This window comes from Juglans regia, chromosome 16 (assembly GCF_001411555.2).
Source record: "Juglans regia cultivar Chandler chromosome 16, Walnut 2.0, whole genome shotgun sequence".
NCBI lineage: Eukaryota > Viridiplantae > Streptophyta > Magnoliopsida > Fagales > Juglandaceae > Juglans > Juglans regia.
This window is the reverse complement of record NC_049916.1, coordinates 2,318,266-2,338,057: the sequence shown is the minus strand read 5'-3', so window position 1 is coordinate 2,338,057 and position 19,792 is coordinate 2,318,266. Positions and strand designations below refer to the sequence as shown.

Genomic DNA, 19,792 nt, shown 5'->3' with positions numbered 1-19,792 from the left:
AGTAGTATTGTAGGGTTTATGTTCAGAATTTTTTATTTTTAATAAGAATTAATTTTGTATTATTGTATAATAATGTTTGTCAGAGTGTGTAATAATTCCGTAAAAATTGTGCAAATATCATTTTTCAAACCGCTACGTTCGGAAGACCTACGCTGCCTTCCATACACAATTTTTGAGTTTTACTCGAAGAGAACTTTCAACAGTATCTCCTCGCCTCCTAGTTGGGGTTTACTCAAAATCTCGTTGTTTCTCAAATGGGTCTCTCTCGCTCTGGGTTCCTCAATTTCATACCAAGGGCGTCCAGAAGATTCACCAATCCCTTACTTCATCTGATCCCTAATGTTCCCCGTGCATCAAAAACTCAAACATTTCCGATTACATCACTTGCTAGTACTTCTCTCATCGCAATCGAAAACCAACTTTGGGTTAGACATTCAACGCCCCGCATTCAAATCCCACGTGGGTCGTTACCTGAACATCGGTTGGGCTTTTACAGACCATTCTACGATGGTGCGGGCATGAACCCAGTGTCTGTTAAAGCCATTGACAGTAATGTAGATGTTGTTGTACGCGATAGAGTCCCTGAAGAAGCAGAAAGCATTTGTAGAATGCTATCGAAAAGCTCTGGTTCTTCTATCGAGGCCTCCCTCGGTTCTATTACGGCTCAAGTATCGCCGCTGCTGGTTGTGGAAGTTTTAAAGAAGCTGAGCAATGCGGGTGCTCTTGCACTGTCTTTCTTCCGCTGGGCCGAGAAGCAAAAGGGGTTTAAGTACAGTACAGAGAGCTACAATGCTTTGATTGAGGCTCTGGGCAAGATCAAACAGTTCAAGTTGATATGGGATTTGGTGAGTGACATGAAACGTAAAGGGTTATTGAGTAAAGATACATTCGCATTGATTGCACGGAGATATGCAAGAGCGAGGAAGGCTAAGGAAGCCATAGAGGGGTTTCAGAAGATGGAGAAGTTTGGATTGAAGTTGGAAGTGTCGGACTATAATAGATTGATCGATACTCTAAGCAAGTCAAGACATGTACAAAAAGCCCAAGAGCTGTTTGATAAAACGAAGAAGAGAAAGTTCGTGCCGGATATTAAGACATACACTATATTGTTGGAGGGATGGGGTCAAGAACAGAATTTGTTGAGCTTGAATGAGGTTTATAGGGAGATGAGGGAGGAAGGGTTTGAGCCGGATGTCGTGACTTATGGTATAATTATCAATGCCCATTGTAAGGCTAGGAAGTATGACGAAGCAATTGAGTTGTTTCATGAAATGGAAGCAAAGAATTGCAAGCCGAGTCCTCATATATTTTGTACTTTGATTAATGGGTTGGGTTCTGAGAGGAGGTTGAATGAAGCCCTAGAGTTTTTTGAACAATCCAAGGCTTGTGGTTTTGCACCGGAAGCACCCACCTACAATGCTCTTGTGGGTGCTTATGGCTGGTCGATGCGAATGTATGATGTGTATAGGGTGGTCGATGAGATGAGAAAAAGTGGAGTTGGTCCAAATTCTCGAACTTATGATATAATTCTACATCACTTGATAAAGGCTAGGAGAAACAAAGAAGCTTACTCCGTTTTCCAAAGAATGAGTAGCGAGCCAGGCTGTGAACCAACTGTGAGTACATATGAGATCATTGTTAGGATGTTTTGTAACGAGGAACGAGTGGATATGGCAGTAAGGGTTTGGGCTCAGATGAAGGCCAAGGGTGTCCTTCCTGGAATGCATATGTTCTCTACATTGATCAACGGCTTGTGCCATGAGAACAAGTTGGATGATGCTTGCAAATACTTTCATGAGATGTTAGACATGGGCATTCGACCTCCTGCACAGATGTTTGGTAATCTGAAACAAGCTCTTCTTGATGGAGGAAAGAAGGATATTGTTCTTATTCTGGATCAGAAGATTGATAAACTACGGAAAACTGCATTAGTTGGATTGGGCAAATAACCTAAGCCTCTTATTCGATAATCGAGTTGCTTTTCGTGTATATGAATATGACCCTAATATCTGGAGGCTATGTAATCTGTTTTTGTTTCAATTCAAACAAATGTTTTAGGGCTTTCATTATTTCTTTCGTTTCCAGTTGGATATTGAAAACATGAATCAGAATTAGAAGATATTCAAGGCCAAGAATTGCAACGAGCTTAAAAAGCATGTTTTCATGCTTTCTAATCAGGACCCGTCGATTTACATGTGACGTACAGAAAAGAGGTCAAGTCCGGGAAACCAAACATCTCAAACACCGCCCCCTCAATACAGCAAAAAACAGAGTTAGTGTTATGTTAATGCATGTACCTAGACTGAGACGTTGAACCAGACGAACTATGGCTATGGTCACTATACCAATCTGTACAAAACAAACGCAAAGTGTCCTAAGGAAAAGTAGAAAAGTGGTAATGTCCTATGGCATTCTTCTCGGCACTGTTACCTTCTTCAGATGAAGAATTTAGTTGTGCTGTTTTCTCTGGCACCTGAAATGAATAATCTGCTACTACTTGATATGAATAATCCGCAAGTTGCTCTGTCTGATTTGGCATCTCCGGTGACGATTCCGGCTCTTTCTCTGTTTGCTTTGGAACCTCAGCTGGAGGTCCTAGCGCTTCCTCCTTCTGCTTCGGCGCCTCAAGAATGTCACGAATGCCATGAACAACCAGCCAATCGCAGACATACATGTCAGGATAGATAACCGGAACATTGTTGAGCACCAGTAAGTCATGGGACCCGGTGACATTGATCGTAAAACCATCCAAATAAGTCCGTAGCACCATACCATCCTCCATGTTCACTAGATCACCCCACAAAAGCCTGCACGGGACAACGTGTCGACGAAAAATCGACGACGAAAAGTCTATGAAACCGCTAAAACGATTCTTTATCACTCCATCAACTGGAGCGAAGACCGTCAACACGGTCCGTTCTTGAAGCTCAAGAAACTGCATGTCAAGAAACGAAGCCATAACAGAGCATCCTTTGGATCTCAGCGTCGCACAAGCTTCATGGAACGAATAGGCGCCCGAAAGAGAAACCACTGCATCGTTCGGGGTTGACGCGAGGCACTCAAGATTGGGGCTATGGCTCGGGAAGGGATCCAAAAACTGAAAATTGGGGTCGAAGAACTTGTCGATCCCAAAGATTATCAAAGACCCGTCAACGTATATCGGAGACCAGGGGATGGTGACGTTGTTTAAGGAAAGTCGATAATCTTCCATTGATGTGGTGACTATCAGCGGGTTTCCCGAGAGCAGCGTGGAGATCTTGGCTCCGTTAGGGAGGGATTTGAGGCTTTGGAAAGAGAACGCGAGGGGGAGTAGGTGGTACTGGACGAGAGACAGCGGGAGATAATCCAAGGGAACGAACGCAGAGTCAGAGGGGGCAAAGATGGTGAGAGAGGGGGACTGTGGAACAAGGGTTCGGGAGGCGAGCTCCAGAGTTATTCCAGCCATTGATTCGTAGCCGGAAGCGGAGAGAATTTCATAGGCTTTGAGGATGGGATCGGAGGGGAAGAGGGAGGAGAGAGAGAAGGGAGAAAGGAGGAGGAGGAGAGATACAATGAGGAGCACTGAGCTGGAAGCCATGGATCGACGGAGCGTTAATGAAAGGCTTTGTTTTAGGAATTTGGCTTTGTAACTCCGAGTGTATCTGAGGAGAGGGTGATCAAAATCTTTATAGATCAAACTATTCAAGAGCAAAAGGACGTTAATTTTGGCGGGAAGGACAAGTGGCAGGACTAAGTTGCTGCTTTCGGATCAAGGGTATTATTATATATGAATAATGCTAGTATGTCTCCTCAATTTACTTTCTCGTTTTGACTGTTTATATATTTGATTTTTTTTTTTCTTGACGGTTAAGGAAGTGACTATTAATATATTTATATATATATATATATATTATTTTTTAAAAATATTTAAACATGATTAAAAAATATTTGAAAAAAAAGAAAAGTACAATTCGTACTAGGCGGCATAGTAGCATGACTTTATATATATATATATATATATATAAACAAGAAAAATTCTAAACATAATTCAATATAAAATATGAGGATAAAAAAGTAAAATCACATGTTTTTAAGTGGGTGTGCAGGGTGTGGGGCTTATGTGTAGCACAACTTAATATGAAATATGAGGATAAAAAAGTAAAATCACATGTTTTTAAGTGGGTGTGCAGGGTGTGGGGCTTATGTGTAGTACAACTCATATAAACAAATGATGTTAGATAAAAAAAAAAAAAAAGGGTTGCTTATGAAAGACCTACTAGTGGTAATTTTAATAAGGAATGTACCATTTGTGTATTTCTTCAATACACCATTTGGTACCCATAGAAGAGCCCTATGAATATATGATTATATTCTTAATTTTGATTTGACCTATCAAACTTTCCGATCTTGATATTAGTTATCGAGTTGTGTCGTGCTATCTGTAAAACTGTCATATCACATTGATTAGGATGTAATAACTCAAATATGATGTGTATCAATTGTCTCACCTTGTCAACATAATAGGTGAATTTTATACAAATAACTGAATCGAAATGTCGGATGCATTATCCCGTGCACTGATTTTTCTTTTCACATTATTGTAAACAATGCATGCAATCCCATAATATTTAGGATATTATATATATATGGTACTATACTGACGTTGCTGATCTTATTCAAATCTTGTAAATATGAACTTGCTTTATTTTCTCCTACACTTATGAAATTACTCATGAGATCTCAAAACCATATATGTGAGGGGGATATATATATATATATATATATATATATATTAATTATAACCAAACCCACGAGAACTACTGCCATGATCATGATCACCACCTACATTGTCCTGACGATCCCATGGAAAATTTATCCAATCAGTAACAGCTTTCTGAAATATAGTAGGTCCCATATCGTCCTCCATGGTGTACGGTGCATTAATGTAAGAATTGTAATGTTCATAATTTGTTTGCTTCTCTTCAATAATATGATCCGATGGTGCTTCTTCTGTCACAGTACTTTCAGGGTCTTGCTCATGATAACGAGGTGATTCCATTGATGCTTTCCGAGTTTCATCAGGAGCTTTACTTTTAAACTGAGAGCTGGCAGCTCCCGATCGTCCCGATCGTCCCGATCCTTTCTTCTTCACGTTATGTGAGCTATTTACTGATCTGCCTTCTGCTTCAACAGTACTATGATCTGTAGTACTTTGTCCACGACTTTCAGATTTTTTGGAGCTTTTCTTTCCTAGAAATCAAAGAAAGATCATTAGGACCAAAACTTACATATAATATATAATTCATGACCACGCGGTATGAAAAAACGTTTGAATAATTTGAAGTTTTCCATGCAATTAGTGAAAACATATGATATAAAAAGGTTTGTGACTTTCTAATTACCAGTTAGAAAGAATTTCTTCATCTTTTTCAGAAATTCTTTCTATATACGAGAAGATCAATTAGCTAGCTAAGGCCACAACATGAACAACTTATAACTTGTAAAGAATGATTAGATTTCGCCTGTATTTATAATAATCGTTACGGCCTGATCAAGCGTGTGTGTGTGTGTATAAATTTTATATTACATGCATGCTTATGATTATCATTATCAATAGCATTAAGTTGGGTATATATATTAATAACAAAAATAACTAATTTATTTCTAGCTAGCAGGCCTTTGATGAATCGTAGAAAATAAGAAATTTTTCATTAATTAGTAACATGCTAATAATTAATTACGATTTTACGATAGGAATTTAAATGAGCTAAAATACGCTAGCATGCATGAAAGTCCTCCTAGAAGAAGGTAATTAACAAAATTGAAAGAGCTGGATGCATGGGGACCGATCGTACTTATAAACTTAAATATATATATATATATATATATATATATTCCCTTTATATCTTTCCTAGCTAAATAAATAGACTAAATTAATTTCCTTTTTATATTTTATTTTTTGGTTTTTGTTTCTTAAAGCTAGGTTTGTAAATTAACTAATTAATCTGTATGCATATGCAGCAAGAGAATACACACGTACGTAGGTACAAAACCCTTTAGCAATACGTGCATTTATTAATATTATATATATTAATAAGTTTCTTCCAAATAGTAATTAATAATACAGAGCTAGCATGCATGCAGTACGTATCATAGAATACAGTACCATTTCTGTAATTATGACAATGAAAGCTGGGAATCTACATGACTTCTCAGCTAGCGCTCCAACTAATTATTAGTATAATACACATGCATGAGGCATATCTTTATTTGTTGAGAGAATATATATTGAGATAAATTTGGATATTAAATATTTTTATTTTTTATTCTACATTTAAGTTTGAAACTTACTATATATTAGGGGTATAGAACTGAGCCAGATTTTTTTTCTGGTTCGGTCTGGAATTCGAAAATCCAGGCAGTCATCCAGGCGGATTAGACTCAAGCAGGTAAAAAAAAATTCAGTTTTTAACCCGGTTTTCCATAACCGGTTTTTTTTCCTCCTCCTCCTCCTCCTCCTAAAAAACACTATTTTTGTTGCAAATTTGATAATACAAGCTATTTGATAAGTAATTGTACAGAAAATATTCAATAATGTTATTTATTTTGCATTGTTATGTATTAGTTTAAATAGTTGTGATATATTATTATTTATTTTGTTCTTTAAAAATTTATGTTTTGCATTGTGACGTAACAACAATATTATCTATTTTGTATTTTTATTTATTTTGTTCTTTAATTTATTTATTTTTTATAAAAATCTTCTAAAAAAAGTTTAGATTATTTTTTTAAAACAATTTGGACAATTTAAGCATGATATCAGATTTTTTTTGTTTTTTTTTTTTAAAAGTTATATCAAAACATTTTTTTAAGTTTTAAAGTCTTTTTTTTTTTTAAAAAAAAAAAAGTATTAAAAATCCATATTAAATCCGGTTATAACCCGGATATCTAGATTTATAGTAAAAAAAAGTGAAAAACCTAGATATCCGGTTACAATCTAGATATTCGGATTGAATCCATATTAATTTGGGCAGATCATAACCTCCCGAATTTTAGCATCCGGATCCATACCCTTATTATATACTTATGCACACTTTAAAGTAATCTTTGAATTTTTGTTACTTCGTTTCTAGTGATGTAGGGTCGTCGCGATTAGAACCTAAAATGCTAATTCTAATTACTACTTGAAATTGAAGACGTTAATTTTATATTTGCTCGATCGCGTATATATTTATATTTCCTCACGATTCCACGAGTGATTGCCTAGAAATATATATGCTACTTAAAAAGGGGATCATTAGATTGATACATGATAGCTTCAATTAGTTGACAGAATGTTTTTGATGTTCACACTGTACGTGAAATACTCGATCGTTCGGCGATCGTAATTAAGAAGTTGGCCAGCCTCTAGCATGGTGACACATCGATCGGGTATGCATGGTTGATATGTATGTTGATTCTCTACTAGAACCGAGAATACCATAAGCATGTTGATTTTCAAACTATTACATGGGCCGGGGCTAGAACTATAGGCATGGGCTAAAGTAAAAAAAATCACATTTTTTTTTTTCACAGTTTTAATATAAGAAAATGATAAATTACAACCATTTTTTTTATAATTATTTTACAAGAAAAAACCCCATATATTTTTACCCTCGAAAATCATGTTCCAATGATAGGAAGGGTTTAGAGGCTGACATACATATCATATCATAAATAGTATTTTAACTATTTTATAAGTGTACGTAATGGATCCCACACAAATGGTGGGTTTACACATAGCTTATAAATAGAAAATTTTATTTTATAATTATATTTTAAATAAACGACATCTTGTAAAACAGAATTATAAAAGAGAAATGATACACTATCATTTAATTTACTACTCTTAAATTACTATTGAATAAAATAATATTTTTTTAAAATTTGATTTTGCTTTTTGGTTTTGATTTGATGTATCTAAAATTTGAAAAAAATTAAATTTTATAAAGAAGCAGTAGGTAGATAAATTGTAGATGGGTTGTTAGTGTATCACAACTCATTATAAAAAGAGAAACGTTTTTGGCATGTGTCTCCTATAAAGTGGTCTTATTGAAGACTAATAGAGAGTTGCCACGTAAACATTTTTCAATTGTGACACTGGGACGCATAGCAGGGGATCATGTGACTCATTCTCCTTCTTCTTCCCGATTGACTCTCTCTCTCTCTCTCTCTCTCTTTCTTCTCTCTCACACGGGAAAATGCCTCCTGAAATCGCTCGACTCTCTCTCTCTCTCTCTCTCTCTCTCTCTCTCTCTCACGAAAACCCTCTAAACTGTCGAGGACCTGCAACTGTTGAGGACCTCAGGTACCTGAGTAGTTCACATTGTAATCTCTAATTTTTTGTAATTCCTAATTTCTTATGGTCTGTGTTTTGTTGTAGGATTTTTGGCGCTTTGATTTCCCACTGTCCGCATAATGACGAACCAAGCATTTCACAATGTCTGTGTTTTCTTATTCTCTAGTTTCTAGTTGTTACAATAAATGAAAATCCATGATTTGATTAGTTTGTTACGTTGTGGTTGAAAGAAGATTTATTTATCTTTAGATTTAGCAAGAGCATATGCGAGATAACTCGGTTAGTTCCTTCAGTGAGCTAATGTTTATTTCTTATGTCTTTCCAATTTTTTTCTTTGGAAATTTCTCTAATGTTCAACTAATTCTTACTATTTTCCTATTATGTTCAAAATCTATTTTTACTTAGTTATGTATTTATTTATTATTTATTTATTGCATTTCATTTTCTAAGCAAATTGCTATATTTGTTATCCTCTTTGTAGGATTCTGAATATGAGTACTAATAGTAGAGAACTTAAGGTAATCTGATGTAGTGATGGGCTTGTGCAAAGTTAGTGTGTTGGTTTCAGTTCTTTTGAAATGAAAGTGATTTTTGTTGTTTTGTTTCTATTAATTTCCTCCAACATACTTGGGGCATATGCTGTGTAATGCTTGTTTTGGTTCACCTTCTGCACTTTTTTCCTAAGGCAATAGTGTGAATTTGCATAGTAGTTTGAATAGTAATTTGATAATATTGAGGTTCTTTTAGGAACTAAACTTTTAGTGATTACATTGTTTTATGTCGGGATGAAAGATTTTGGGTGGAGTTCGGATAATGATGATGTTGAGATACTAACGACTAGAAACTGTCCACAAGGTGTAAAATGAAACTATTGAAGATGAAACCATGGAAAATCAATGCGATGTGAATGCGGGAGATGAATTGGATATAGGAGATGATGTGAATTTGGGAGACTTTGATAATGATAGAGTGAATGAGATAGAGATGGAGTCAATTTCATTTTCACTTATAGTAGTGATTTTAACATTGATTGTATTGGAAAGGACGTCAAAAATTAGTTGAGAAATAAAAGAAGAAAACTATTTGAAGAGGGAGATGCACAAATGTTGTATGCACATTTTCTTGAATGACAGTGTAAAGAACCTAGATTTGTGTACTCCATGCATGTCGATGAGAATGAGTGTATGAAAAGCTGTTTTTGGACAAATGCAAGATCAAGGTCTACATATCAATATTTTGGAGATGTTGTCACGTTTGATGCGACATTCCTCACAAATGTTTATAAGATGCCATTTGTGCCGTTCTCAGGAGTTAATCATTATCACCAAACTATAATATTTGGTTGTGCGTTGTTAGTCAATGAGACAGCTGAATCCTATATATGGTTACTGAGAACATGATAGAAAGCAATATTTGGGCGTGCCCCTTCAACCATTATAACTCATCGGTTGTGCTTGTGGCATATTTTTACAAAAATTTATAGAACATTTGGCACATGTCTATAACAAGTTTTCGGATTTTCAAAAAATAATTTCATCATTGTATCCATGATACAGTAACATCTGCTGAGTTCGAGGAGGAATGAACTTCAATACTAGTGAAGTATGGTTTAGTAGGTAATGATTGGCTGCAAAATCTTTATAACCGACAAAAGAAATGGGTTCCGGCTTACCTACGAACCACATTTTGTGCCGGTATGTCAACCCTCAAAGGCGTGAGAGCATGAATAAATTTTTCAAGAATTATGTGTGATCGAACATGATGGTGAGTGATTTTATGCATTAATACGAGAAAACCTTAGATTCACGCTATTTGAAGGAGAAAGAGAAGGATGTGAGAATGAAATTGACTAGGCCGGTTTTGAAAACATCTTTTGGCTAATTGAAGAAAAGGCGGCCAAAATGTATACAAGGAAGTCATTCAATATCTTTTAAGATGAGCTATTCAATTATTAACGGTACAAAGCAACAAAAGTTCAAAAATAGGGTGAAAGTAAGATGTATGAGTGGCACCTAAGGGCAATGACAAACGTATTTATTATGTGACTTTGGATTGTAGAGAAGCAAAGACAATATATACATGTCATATGTTTGAGTTTCTGGGTATTCTTTGTAGACATATCCTATGTGTCTTCATGAAGAAATCAAATTTAGATTGTTTGCTACATCACTATATTCTAGAGCGATGGACTATCAACGCTAAGAGTCGACCTATCTGTGAAATACCAAATTTCGAGGGTCATGCTTCGACACAAGAAGACTCGATAATGCAAAAAAACCATTTGATGATGCAGTTTTACGATATTGTAGAACTTGACTCACATTCAAGGTTTAAAACGGACCACCTTTCCCTTGCATTGGACAAGGTACACAACGAGTTGCTTTTGATGGATACTATCGAAGAACAAAATTTAGAAGGTGAAGACATGTCACACAATGATTCCCCTGTCTTAAGATCACAAGTAATATCAGGTCTACAATATGCTATGAAAAATACTTAATTAGGACTACATTCTCTCATTGGTAGATCTAGATACAATGCTTTCAACAATATATTAGATAGAGTTAGAAGTAGGATTAGTGGATGGAAGACAAAGTTGTTATCTCAAGTAGGAAAGGAAACTCTATTGAAAGCTGTCATACAAGCTCTTTCCACGTATTGTATGAGAGTTTTCAAATTGCCTAAATCTCTACTAAGGGAGATTAATAGAGTGATGAATCAGTTTTGGTGGGGATATCAGCAATAGATGAGTAAAGTGCATTGGGTCTCTTCGAGTCAAATGAGGAAAGCTAAGAAAGTTGGAGGTTTACGTTTCGTTGACCTAGAATTTTTTAATTTAGCTTATTAGCTAAACAAGGGTGGAGAATCTATCAAAACCCTGAATCTTTGGCTTCTCAGATCCTTAAATGCAAATATTTCACTTTTATAAAATTTCTTGATGTAAAGTTGGGATTTAGGCCTTCATTTGTATGTAGAAGTATTTATGTAGCCAGGTTTTGAATTGAAGAGGATTCTTTATGGAGGATAGGGAATGAAATAAGCACAAAAATATAGAAAGATAGATGGGTGCCACAACCATCATCCTATAGAGTTAAGGTTCTTGTTAAAACATTGCAAGATGATGCAGTTGTAGCGGAGCTTATTAATCCTGTGAATAAGCAGTGGAGGAAAGAGATGGTAGAAGACATTATGGGCTCTGAGACTGCAACTATTATTCAGAAAATTCCACTGAGTCAGACTGGGGCAATAGAAAGGTTGATATGGTTGGGCACTAAGGATGGTATCTATTCTGTAAAAAGTGGATATCATTTTCTCAAAGAGAGGTAGAACAGATTACAGGGGTAGACATCGAATAATATACAATTACAAGAAAGATGGACATGCTGTTGGCAACTTAAGATTCCTCAGGCTGCTAAAGTTTTCACGTGGAGAGCATGTTTAGAGTCACTACCTACTAGAGTGAATTTGCATAAAAAAAAATTGTAGATTCTCCAATGTGCCCGATCTACCTCAACGAAGAAGAATCTATAGAACATGTTTTATGGAGCCGTAAATTAGCTATGGATGTTTAGAGTCAAGGACTTACTGTACTTCACAAGAGTTCACTTTGAACAGTGAAATTCAAGGACATATTTGAGAGCCTAAGTGCAATATGTGATCAACAAGTCCTGGAGTTTTTCATTATAATAGCAAGAGGTATATGGCATAGAAGAAACAAGTTGATCTTTGAAGGTTACTTCCAACACCCAACACAGATAGCCAGCCAATCAAAAAAATTATTGGAAGAGTTCAAAGCTGTGCATGACAGTCCTAGAACTAATAATAGAGGTTTACAAGTGATGAATATCAATTGGAATCCTCCACCTCTAGGTTTCTTGAAGATCAATTAGGATGTAGCAATTTCTGAGGTGAAGGGTAGGATTGGACTGGAAATAGTAGTTCGAGACCATGGAGATAACATTGTGGCTACAAAAAAAAAAAAAATTAATCAATCTGGTTTTAATGACCCCCTCCTGACAGAAGCACTTGGTGTCTTTCAAGCAGTTATGATGGCAGTTGATTTAGGAATGGACTATGTCTTTTTTGAAAGAGACTCATTCCAAGTTGTAAAGGACCTTAATTCTCATGTTGAGAGATGGGATAGAGTATGGATGGTGTTAATTGATGCTCGTATGCAGCTTATTACTTTTTCTAGTTGGGAGCTTTTGTTTGTTAAGAGAAGTGGTAATCATCTAGCTCATAGTTTAGCAAAAGCTTCTCTTCAGTTTGACGAGGATACGGATTTGAATCTAGGTTTTATTCATGTAATTTCTAAAGTTTGAATTTAATATAGTTATCTTGTTATAAAAAAAATTATAATATTCACTTCTCTATTAATTTATTTTTACCCCTTAAATCCAAATATACATTTGTTCAATTCAATCTCTTTTTGGTGACTTCTTAATATAATACTTTTAATAAGTGCTTTCTGAATTAACTTGGAGTGGAGCAGCACGTTTAGTAACATCAGATCGATAACCAAAGCTTGACAACGTGGCAGCATGTGTCGATCAGCAGTTCATGAAGCTTGGCTACCCGGCTGCCACGTACCTCATCATGTACATAACTCGGAGGTAATTGAGACGTGTCATTCACATTATATATATTTCGTGATGACAAAGCAAACTCGATGAATATATATATATATATATATAAAAATATGAATCATAATATTATTATTATTATTATTAGTAGTGACATGAGGAGGAGGATGATGCGTACAAGGACGTTTCAACAAACTGAGCCCAGCTGGCGTTTTTTGATTCAATCATCATCGTTTTGAAGTTATGGAGGTCATTAAATGTTTTCCAACGAAATTTGATAAAAAATATCTATAGATCATCACATGGCATGACTTGGAACGATTAACCTTTTAACAAGCTAACCAATAACCTTTATATATATAAAGCTGGATGATCTGATTTTTGATAGTGAAGGAAGTAGTACTCCAACGTCTCGATCGATCCTGCAAGTGCACTCAGAAATCTACTTCGGTATTATATATAATATGATTTTTATTTGATCAGTCAATAAAAAATATAGGACCAATTAGAATTAATGTTCAATATTCTATATATTAATTAGACATATATATATTAGATCACATGATCTAGAAACATGTACTCTTCTGACATATATCGGACCAAGAAATTAATCTAACTAGCTGTAGACATGCTTGGAACATTTCGAGAGCATGCATATATAGCGAGCCTAGAATTAAGGAATAAATAAGACGTGTGATATATATAATGTTGATGATATATAGTCATCATCTTGTAATTGAGAGTGCAAATTAATTATCAAAAAGCATAGTTTTGAATTCAATTCCCTTTTGGTTAGAACAATTGGAATTTCCCATTTGGTATATCATACGTACAATCTCATTTTAGTTTCATTTTAAATTTCGGCCATTTTCAGCGTGTTTTGGCCTATATTCCATTTCGGAATATTGTTTTAATGAAAATTTTGTAATTTTATTGAATTTGAATGAAATTTTTATAGATTTTAAATCTAGACATTCATATTATAATTTTAAAATAAAAAAGAGATTTGTATAATTTAAATTTTTATGTTATTTTAAATATGTCCCCCATTCTTTTTTCTTAAATCACATTATTTTTAATAATTTCTCAGCGGATTATTTTTTTTAATTTTTTTTTATGTCAATTCAAGTTTGTGATTTTTTAATATTATAAAAAAGTTAAATTTTAGAATGTAAATTATCCCTTTTGATAGTTAATTTGAAGTATAATATAGTTTAAATTGTAGATTGGTAGCTAGCTAGCATGCAATTATATACTCTTGCGTACGATTCCGTCATATATAGGTATTTGTGGTCCTTAATTGACGTTATGTTATTAATTAATTGGGTATATAGTGATGTTATGTCGTTGAGTTTAATTACCCTGATTTAGCTGGATGCAGCATATATGGCTTTAGATGCAATTAAACTGCACATTCACATGATCAATAATTGCGAAACCGTGTGTTACAATATTCTTAACGCGCGAGGTTTGGCATGCAGCTACCCCCCAATGATTGTAATCACAGACTATATATATATATATATATATATATATATATATATATTAATCCTATTGATCATAAATGTGAGTTCCATTAAATGATTTAAGCCTTCTTGACAAATACGTACAAAAATCTATTTAATTCCATGGCCAACCATTCGATTTAGAGGGGACCATTTTTGCATGCATAAATATCATGGGACAAAAAAAAAAAAAAAAAGGGCATGGGAGAGAATTTTCTCCATCTATATAGATCATCGATAACATGACCCGGCCATCCAATAATTCAACTTTGTAGCTGTGTAGTTAAGTGGAACCATCAGGATGCAAGCTGTATTAATGACACATATATATTAAAGTAATGATATATGTATAACTTTTTTTTATAATATTTTTTTTATAGTAAAAAGTCACTTTTACGTATTTTTTATACATTTTATTAATATGATTGTCTGTGTCTTTTTTTTTAGTATAAAATAATTTTTTTAGTCAATAATATTAATGAAGTACGTAAAGAATATGTAAAAATTAACATAATTTTTTTTATAATTATGTTTTAAAATAAGGATATTTATGTGATTGTAAAAACAATTGTCTAATAAATTATTAATCAGCCATATTGCAGTTGAAAAAAAACCTGATTTTTTTTTTTTTTTTGGAAGAAGATTAAAATCGATCTGTCTGGATCAGTAGTGTTTTCATGCTAGCAAATGATTCAAGACAGATGGGCTCCAGATCATTAATAATTATGATATGTTTGAACTCTCTGTATATGAATATCCAACTATCCCTATTGGTACCCCCAATGATCAATGCATGCAGTAGGAGGGTATATCAGGCAATAGTCACCATAAATTAAGAAATAATAAATCAAATTATAAAATTATATATATATATATATATATAAACTATTCCATAGCTAGGATTAATGATAGCTAGACAAGTTAATATTATAAACCTTTGAAGTCTTATCTTTGACATTTGATTTTCTAGGACAATAGCTAGCTAGTTAGGATGGTTGCAGCTTGAATATTAATCAATGACGTTGATTAGATTATGATAATTTTTGTGATTAATTAAGGTTAATATGGGTTTTAAAATTAAAAGAAACTGTGGGCAGTGCTACAGCTGTGGGGAATAGTCCGTTAAACCCTTGGGCAGGAAAACCGAAGGAGACGCGAAAGTACTTAACAACAATTCCGGTCTTTCGGCGAAAGTAAGACAACAAGACAAGGGCTCCCAATTCGAGAATCTGTCAAACATGCAATATGTTATACATTTTGATTTATATAAAAAAAGAAAAAATAAACTTTGAATGCGTGACACGTGTCAAGGTGACTTCTACGTCAATTTTTTTTAATAGTTTAAATAATGCATGGGATATTGTTTTATTTCTTAATTTAGAAGTTAAAACCAAATTAAAGATGTCCAGTTGTCGGGGATGCAGATATTTTGGAGAATGATCAATGGCATGATTTAGGGACACAAGTCACTGTCTCTGTACAATTAATTTATTATTTTGGTAACCACAATTTGCACCCCAAAGTTCCTGATCTTCCGCAGCCAAGCCATCGTTTATTTCCCTCTCTCTCTCTATATATAAATACAAGAAGATCAACATATGAGAATTCATGTACTACTCCTGTCCTCCCAAAACTCTCTCTCTCTCTCTCTCTCTCTCTAGACCCCCATACACGAAATTATAAACACAGACAAATTAACTAGAACTGTTCGCTAATTTGCCAGTACTGGTGAAAAGATCAGAAAAAAATCATGGGTGCACTCGACTTTCTCTCAGACTATATCACTATTTCCACCCCAAGGAAGAAACGCAAGGCAATGCAGGTATTGATCTTCAAAAACCAATTCCATCTCTCTGTTTCGCGGTGTGCCAAGTGGTCTCACGACCCGTTACTTTTCCATATATATGTGTGTGTGTGTGTGTGTGGAAACTGATCTCACTCGTCCAAAACTATTGTTGTGTCGCAGACAGTTGATATCAAGGTGAAGATGGACTGTGATGGCTGTGAAAGGAGAGTTAAAAATGCTGTTTCCAACCTCAAAGGTTCATCTCTCTCTCTCTCTCTCTCTTCGCCCATATTGATGGTGGAATAACTTTGTGATATGTTTTAGAAATTCAAAACTAAGAGAAGAAAATTTTTAAACTTTCATATATAGAATGAAATAACGAAGACGATGAAGCGGCCTCGTACGTATATAGTTCCAGCAATTCATGGAGAAAGTTAAATCGAGTGTCCCTTCATATTGTCTGCTCGATCGTTAATTCACATATAAATTATGGGAAAGGAAAATAAGTTCTATCACTTGAAACTGATCAAAATACTTCGTGCTTTTATGCTAAATCATGATATATATAAACTATATATCTATTTTAGTTAAAATGGAGAGAATTGTTTTTTGGTAAAGAAAGTGGGAAAGCATTAAAGCTCGTACACTACCATATTAAATGCTATATATATTGCAATGGAAAGTTCGTGGAGCTTTGGTCGTTATCTACTTATAATTACAAATAAAGTTGAGAGATCCTATTCCACCGAAAGGTCTTCACCTAAGCTTGATTGGCCTCATTTTTTTTTTTTTTAAGATGAAATGAATTGAAATAAAAATTAAAAATTAAATAAATATTATTAGAATATATATTTTTAATATTATTTTTATTTAAAATTTAAAAAAATTAAATCATTTATTTTATTTTGTATGTAAATTTTAAAAAAATTATAATAATTAGATGAGTTGAGATAAGAATAATTGTAAAAACGTCAAACGAGACAGATTTTTTCCTAATAAACTCTTGTGCAAGATGATATCCATGAAATCCTTGTCAAAGTAGATAAACAATGAAAAGTCTCCTCCATAATCTTTTTACTTTTCGCTGCAGAGTACAGTAAATTAATCTTATTGCCATTGAAGTAGTTACTACTTACTAACTTTATGTTTCCATCAATTGGAGGTGCTAACTGTTATGTATCTTCTTCGTTTGTTTGACATGATACTTAAAGGGGTGAAACAAGTGGATGTAAACCGGAAGCAAAGCCGGGTAACTGTAACTGGGTATGTGGAGCCAAACAAGATCTTAAATAAGGTGAAGAGCACTGGAAAGAGAGCTGAGTTTTGGCCATATGTGCCATATAACTTGGTGGCTTACCCCTACGTGGCTCAGGCCTATGACAAGAAGGCACCGTCTGGTTACGTGAAAAATGTTTTCCAAGCCCTCCCCAGCCCAAATGCACCGGACGAGAAATTCATTTCCCTCTTCAGTGATGAAAATCCACATGCATGTTCAATCATGTAAATTAAAGCAGATTTATAAGTATTGGAACGAGGGTCGATCGAGGATGGATTTAACACTTGTAGATCATCTTTTATGTTTTCATACATGAAACGCGAAAAAAACCATTTAGTTGTCGTTTTGAGGTGGTAGGTCATGTTAAAGTAGTTTGTATGGAGATGGGAAGTTTTGCTAGAGCGCTAGCTAATATGGATTTTCTTTGAGAAGTTGTACCACTAGTACTAGAAGTACTGTTTACCTTGGTAATGATAAAATACATGTTTTTATGTACACAAAATTTAATGTCATGTGGCCATCTGAATGGACGTATGGTTACTGTCTACCAGAAAATAACAAATTAGCAGTCAACATTTGAAAGACTTTTGGGTGCAAGCAGCTTCATGCCTGCAGGGAATGTGAAATATTGCCACCATCGAGGAGCCTAGCGAGAAACCCAGCATGGGTCTTCAGAGTTCAGACTAGCTAATGATCGATGATCTCTTTCGTGGAGATTGATCGATCATGCATGCATGATGGAACAGAGTCACAAACACTATATATTCATATGATATTAACATCATTAATAATCAATTAATGTAAACAAAAAATCATCGTATCTTTCTTTCCCGTTAAACTAGGGATTAGTGGGCCACCTTTATGTACGTACGCGCGTTTGAATGAGTGGCATTATTTGGGCGATAATTAATCAAGGACATCGAGATAAAAAAGAAAAAGAAAAAAGAATTAATCATTTATAATCATGTTAATCTCATGGTACCTGTCCCTTTTGACTTGTCCTAGTGGGACTACTGTCATACCATACAATATAAATAATTTGCGGCGGAACATAATGAAACGGTCCACTTAGTACCACGTACATAAGTACTATGTAAATAGGTTATTGAATTTAGTCTTCATAGCAGACTGGTCCGTACTCTTCCTTCCTGAGAGGATAGAGGAGACTTTTAAGTTCTGTTTTTACATAACTCATTTTTATATTAGGAGAGAGTTTGTAGTGAAGTTAAGATAATGTCTGTCACAAAGAAATTTATGTGTGGAGAAGTCCCAGAACTGATGCGTAGTTGGCTTATAGTACGGTTTTTTCATGTATTTATAAATCACAGTTGTAACTTTGGATCATTAATGAAATGAGTCCGTTTCCTTAAAAAAAAAAGTACTATGTAATATAATATGTGTGATCAATATATATATATATTATATTCTTTTTGCATTCACGCTTTTATATATAGAATAATAGATATCAACGATATTATTCAACTATATATTTTCCTAGCTAATCCTGCACCATCATTTTTATAAAGAAAGATATGTCACGGGAATTACCTTTTCAATTACCACCTGTACTTAATCTAGCTTATAATGTACGTGATAGATATATACCAAATTTATCAGAAAATGACTGCCACTTTGGTTGGGCTATCGATCGTGATCTTGTAATTAAAGCCATAGCTAATTGCCACTTGCTAAAGAGTAATGCTGCTACAATTTTTTTTTTTTTTTATAAGAAACTTTAATCTTCATTCAAGATTAACAATTACAGACATTTATCTAGTTAAACGGTCTGAGAAAGAGAGTCTGAATACAATCTCACCACATCTCAATACTATCAACCTTGAAAGCATTACGGACAAGCTGATGAGCTGCCATATTCCTTCTCGATACACATGATTAAAAGAACAAATTCTAAAACAACTTTTCAACCTTTGTACCTCTGCAAATAGGATCCCGAGAATAGAATCCTCCATATTGTTTACCTGTAGAGTTTGCACTAGCAACAAACAATCACTTTCAACAATTAAATTCGAAATACCCATAGTGCTACTACAATTAATAGGTCTTAACTTTAATGCCATTAATCTAGTTGATTCTGATGTCTTCTTAATCCTTCCCTTTTACCCAAAAAGATAACCAAAAAACTTGTACTGATTGGGTCAGTGTAATTTTCAGTATTGCTCACAAGTCATATCTAGCTTAGGTTAATGCTAAAAAAATCAGTTTTCCATTCAAAGATAGGCCAGCTTCCTGTAATTTTCAGGTTGTGGAAAATTCACTGCCGCACGCCATGCATGCATTGGTGGTGTCAATATTACTGGAATAGGC

The 19,792-nt window shown here is 34.4% G+C and overlaps 3 protein-coding genes across 3 annotated transcripts; 2 read left to right on the top strand and 1 right to left on the bottom strand.

Moving 5' to 3' along the window:
- The first annotated feature begins 133 nt into the window (after positions 1-133).
- On the top strand, positions 134-2,066 carry LOC108979704 (pentatricopeptide repeat-containing protein At1g71060, mitochondrial-like). The gene has a single exon (XM_018950426.2). It carries the CDS (start codon positions 255-257, stop codon positions 1,947-1,949), a length of 1,695 nt encoding a protein of 564 aa, XP_018805971.1. The 5' UTR covers positions 134-254; the 3' UTR covers positions 1,950-2,066.
- Positions 2,036-3,810, bottom strand: LOC108979705 (putative fasciclin-like arabinogalactan protein 20). Its single transcript, XM_018950427.2, has one exon. The coding sequence runs from the start codon at positions 3,575-3,577 to the stop codon at positions 2,375-2,377; it is 1,203 nt and encodes a 400-aa protein (XP_018805972.1). The 5' UTR covers positions 3,578-3,810; the 3' UTR covers positions 2,036-2,374.
- A 12,184-nt stretch (positions 3,811-15,994) lies between these two features.
- Positions 15,995-17,969, top strand: LOC108986619 (heavy metal-associated isoprenylated plant protein 20-like). Its single transcript, XM_018959296.2, has 3 exons — positions 15,995-16,227; positions 16,372-16,447; positions 17,403-17,969. Exons 1-3 carry the CDS (start codon positions 16,156-16,158, stop codon positions 17,693-17,695), a joined length of 441 nt encoding a protein of 146 aa, XP_018814841.1. The 5' UTR covers positions 15,995-16,155; the 3' UTR covers positions 17,696-17,969.
- Positions 17,970-19,792: the final 1,823 nt, after the last annotated feature.

Coding starts and splice junctions, on each gene's coding strand:
- LOC108979704 (XM_018950426.2), top strand. CDS start 255: ATGGGTCTCTCTCGCTCTGGGTTCCTCAATTTCATACCAAGGGCGTCC.
- LOC108979705 (XM_018950427.2), bottom strand. CDS start 3,577: ATGGCTTCCAGCTCAGTGCTCCTCATTGTATCTCTCCTCCTCCTCCTT.
- LOC108986619 (XM_018959296.2), top strand. CDS start 16,156: ATGGGTGCACTCGACTTTCTCTCAGACTATATCACTATTTCCACCCCA. Junction 16,228..16,371: donor AGAAACGCAAGGCAATGCAG/GTATTGATCTTC, acceptor GTTGTGTCGCAG/ACAGTTGATATCAAGGTGAA. Junction 16,448..17,402: donor TGCTGTTTCCAACCTCAAAG/GTTCATCTCTCT, acceptor TGATACTTAAAG/GGGTGAAACAAGTGGATGTA.